This window comes from Heterodontus francisci, chromosome 48, assembly GCF_036365525.1.
Source record: "Heterodontus francisci isolate sHetFra1 chromosome 48, sHetFra1.hap1, whole genome shotgun sequence".
Lineage (NCBI taxonomy): Eukaryota > Metazoa > Chordata > Chondrichthyes > Heterodontiformes > Heterodontidae > Heterodontus > Heterodontus francisci.
This window is the reverse complement of record NC_090418.1, coordinates 14210867-14215286: the sequence shown is the minus strand read 5'-3', so window position 1 is coordinate 14215286 and position 4420 is coordinate 14210867. Positions and strand designations below refer to the sequence as shown.

The 4420-nt window shown below is 40.3% G+C and overlaps 1 protein-coding gene across 1 annotated transcript; it reads left to right on the top strand.

Moving 5' to 3' along the window:
- The first annotated feature begins 1414 nt into the window (after positions 1-1414).
- LOC137357481 (probable G-protein coupled receptor 139) lies at positions 1415-3785 on the top strand. Its single transcript, XM_068023827.1, has 2 exons — positions 1415-1511; positions 2884-3785. The coding sequence occupies exons 1-2, from the start codon at positions 1415-1417 to the stop codon at positions 3783-3785; spliced, it is 999 nt and encodes a 332-aa protein (XP_067879928.1).
- Positions 3786-4420: the final 635 nt, after the last annotated feature.

The window sequence follows — 4420 nt, the reverse complement described above, 5'->3', positions numbered from 1 at the left end:
GAAATGAAATAAATGCAAAAAAAGATTGTAAAAAATGTAAAAAGGAATGTAAAAAAAAAAGGAAGGAAAAATAACTAAAAATGACTAAAAATGAAAGTAAAGTGGGGGGCTGTCATGCTCTGAAATTATTGAACTCAATGTTCAGTCCGGCAGGCTGTAGTGTGCCTAATCGGTAGATGAGATGCTGTTCCTCGAGCTTGCGTTGATGTTGACTGGAACACTGCAGCAATCCCAGGACCGAGATGTGAGCATGAGAGCAGGGGGGAGTGTTGAAATGGCAAGCAACCGGAAGCTCAAGGTCCTGCTTGCAGACTGAGCGGAGATGTTCCGCTAAGCGGTCACCCAGTCTGCGCTTGGTCTCCCCAATGTAGAGGAGACCACACTGTGAGCAGCGAATACAATATACGACAGTGAAAGAAGTACAAGTAATTCGCTAAACGTCAGTTACACTTGTTGAGATAATCACCATCCAATATTTTCAAAACCCTGTACTTTGGCAGTGTAAGGATGACGTGCAAACACTTGATGTGATAGTTTCAAATCTGTCTCCCTGTTTCTTAAGCAGGAATATTAAACTTTTAATTAAAATTCAGAAGAATCACGCATCAATAATTTCCAAGAGTCGGCTCTTAACTGTAGCCAGCAATTGTTACAATAGTGCCCACAATAAAATGTGACTAGATTTCTTCCTTCTTTCCTTCCTTCTTTCTTTCGTGTAAGACATATATATTCTCACCGGTATCATCAACTGGAAAAGATGCTTTCTGAATCAATTCATTTTGTACAAGAAGCAGCCCAGAATAAATATCCAGGAAATGTTTTTAAATTCTTGAAACGAAAGCAATATTGTGGAAGCTGGGAATCTGAATGATAAGAAAAATATGCTGCAAACAATCAGTAAAACAGGCAGCATCTTTTTGAAGTTGCACCGCAGGTACGGAGGGCTTGATGGAAACTGTCAGTAATATTATTATTTCAGATATTAAAATTCTTATGTTTTGCTTTTTACTTAAGTTCTTCTTTGGTTGATCCTCTCGAATAGGAACACATTTGTTCGGGCTTTTATTTGATGACACTGGGCAAATCCACTGTCTAGGAGCATTATTTTTGGGAAAAGACATCAGTGAAATACTTCGTGGATTGTGGGACTTGTATGAGTGAATGAAGGTACAGCTTTAACCCGGTCTTCAAGGAAATGTCTATTTCGAAATCCTGCTGTTATTTTTAAACAATCCTGGAGTGAAAGCTGTTGACTTCATCTGGTTGTTCAGTGACTGTAAGGAATCGAATTATCTGACCTAATGGATTTTTGTTTTCTCCTATAAAGAATGGAGATCCTCACAATGTGTCAATTGGAGAATTTCTTCCAGCATCAACAACATCGAATCATCGACTCTTACCAAAAGGGAAAATAATGTCTCTTAGTTTCCTGATAAAACTCAAAATTCTTTGGGCGCTTAATGATATAGAAAAGATTTACTTCCCCATCTTGGCTGCGATTGCTCTCCCGAGTAAGTTGCTACCTGGAACTGGTACTTCAGTAACTGGAGTTTAGCAGCATGTAATATCTGAGTCTGCACGTCCAGAAATTTATTGTATGACATTACTTATATCGCAAGCGTGACTGCAACCGTGAATATATGGGAAAGGTACTTCACTGGCAGTCAAGTGTTTTGCATGACCGGATTTTCCGTTTAGTGTCAATAGATGCGAGTTCTTCCTTCTTTCTTTCTTCCTTTTTTTCTTTCTTTCTTTCTTTCCTCCCTTCCTTCTTTCTTTTTTCCCTTCCTTCCTTCTTTAATCCTTTCTTTGCTTCAAAATTCGTTATGCTTTATCTCTCCCTTTCTTTCTGTCTTTTTTCAGTTTGTGCAATTATTTCTATTTTCTCAGCATGTATATTTGATTGTGACCTGTGTTCCATGGATGTGAGCTCTCATTCACTGATGTCAATCAAATTATTGTTGTGTTCTTAATAGTCATGATTTCGATCCGATTCAGTCAATGCGCAGTGGAAATCTGGAAAATTTCCCCTGACAAAGCCATTTAGACGAGGTAAATTAGATTAGAGATACAGCACTGAAACAGTCCCTTCGGCCCACCGATGCTGTGCCGACCATCAACCACCCATTTATACTAATCCTACACTAATCCCATATTCCTACCAAACATCCCCACCTGTCCCTGTATTTCCCTACCACCTACCTATACTAGTGACAATTTATAATGGCCAATTTACCTACCAACCTGCAAGTCTTTTGGTTTGTGGGAGGAAACCGGAGCACCCGGAGAAAACCCACGCAGACACAGGGAGAACTTGCAAACTCCACACAGGCAGTACCCAGAATGGAACAAGGGTCCCGAGAGCTGTGAGACTGTGGTGCTAACCACTGCGCCACTGTGCCGAATTGAATGTTTCAAAACTGAGATTGGTAGTATTTTTTTTGCCCGGGATTAAGAATCCGTGGGGTGTGGATGGAGTTCAGATAAAGATCAGCCGCGAAATATTTGAATGGCGGAACAAGTCCAAGTGGTTGAATAGCTTAATCACTTTCCACTGTCCATATGGAAGTGTAGCTCCAGATTTTTGTCCTATATCTATTTAATCTAAATTGACTTACTATTGTAACCTTGTTTTATTTGATCCCTTTGCATCATTTAACTGCCGATTCATTACAGATTACTGTGATTGCAAAATATATATACAGGATGTTGTGTCACAGATAAGATAACAGATACCATCATATTTTTGCTCCGAATTTCAGTTTATTGTGAAGAACGTGAATAGACGTATTCCACATCCTTTTCCGTTATTTCACCGAAGCACGTCAAACTTCTATTATTGCGGTGTTTGATGAGTAATTTACGATTCACTTCTGCTTACAGCTAACGTGGTGACGATTGTGATCCTGTCTCGGGGAAAGTGTGGTCTCTCCAAATGTGTCACCTGCTATCTCGTAGCCATGGCAGCGGCAGATCTATTGGTCATTATTTTCGATCTGATCCTCAGGCAGATTCCAATTGTTTATCGGGAACAATCTGCTTTTCTGTATTACGTTAGAGTTTGTGATATCCACGCTGTCCTGCTTTATGCCGCCACAGACTGTTCTGTCTGGTTTACCGTCATATTCTCCTTTGATCGATTTGTAGCCATTTGTTGTCAGAAGCTGAAAACGAAATACTGTACAGAGAAAACAGCCGCTGTGGTTCTCGGAACAGTGACTGCACTGAGCTGTTTGAAGAACATTTTTTGGTATTTTCTGTATGAATCTAAATATACGATTTCAAACAGTCCCTGGTTTTGCTTCGTGGCATCAGCTGTATCACACTCACAGGCCTGGGCTGTTACGGAATTAATGCATTACATTTTAACACCTCTTATTCCATTTATTTTGATTCTACTATTCAATGCACTGACGGTCAGAAACATTATAGTGACCAGTAGAGCCCGCAGGCGGCTCCGGGGTGGGAGCAGAGGGGACAGTCCCAGTGACCCAGAGATGGCGAACCGAAGAAAATCCATGATTTTACTGTTCGTTATATCGGCGAATTTCATATTGTTATGGGTGTTGTTTATGGTTTGTTCCATTTTGAAACGACTGGAATACTTTTGGTACCTTGTTACTGTTTCCCTGCCAACATTTGTTCAAGAGATAGGCTTCATGCTCCAGCTCTTGAGTTGCTGCACAAACACGTTTATTTATGCAGTGACCCAAAGAAAATACAGGCAGGAATTGATAAATGGAGTTAAATATCCTCTTACAATGATTTTCAAATTAATCCGATAAAATGATCTCACAATAACGACAGATGCATTTCAACGAACGCCTCCTTTCCACAATCGTACTGGTGTACACAATCCAGGGTACTTTGGGAATGAACACTTGCTATGATTGTATTTTTCTCCAAAATTCACCATGAGCTTACATTGCCAAGGCAGACGCCGAGTCTCAGTGTTGAAAAGTTTCTCTGACCTTTGCTTTTTTCTGAAGTAATATGATTTGAGAGAGAGCACAGGATCAGGAAAACTGGAAAGGCAGCAGGAAAAAAGGAAGGCTGTGAAGGTTATTGATTTCTCCACCGTCATCGGGATTGATAGAGAATAAAACTATATTTTCTATAATAAATTACCAGTACCCGATCCACATAGACGTCCACCAACTCCCCCGCCAACACCCCACCACCCCCTCCCCCACCCCCCACAAGCCCACCCCCTCCCTCACTCCTTCTCCCTGTGCTATTCGGAATGTGTCCAATTTCCAGGTAGATGTTGAAATGATTACATCGAACATATTATCATACTCAGTTTTCTGTACCATTTGCCTGTTCTTGAATAAAGCAGATTTTGATCTATGCTGAAAGATACTTTGCCAATTGATAACATGCTTCATCATTTGATAAATTGTAGGAGAACAAATAGAAA

Excerpts from the sequence above, each read along its gene's own strand:
- LOC137357481 (XM_068023827.1), top strand. The coding sequence starts at position 1,415 with ATGTCTCTTAGTTTCCTGATAAAACTCAAAATTCTTTGGGCGCTTAAT. Across the intron at positions 1,512-2,883 it reads GGCTGCGATTGCTCTCCCGA|CTAACGTGGTGACGATTGTG; the intron begins GTAAGTTGCTAC and ends TTCTGCTTACAG.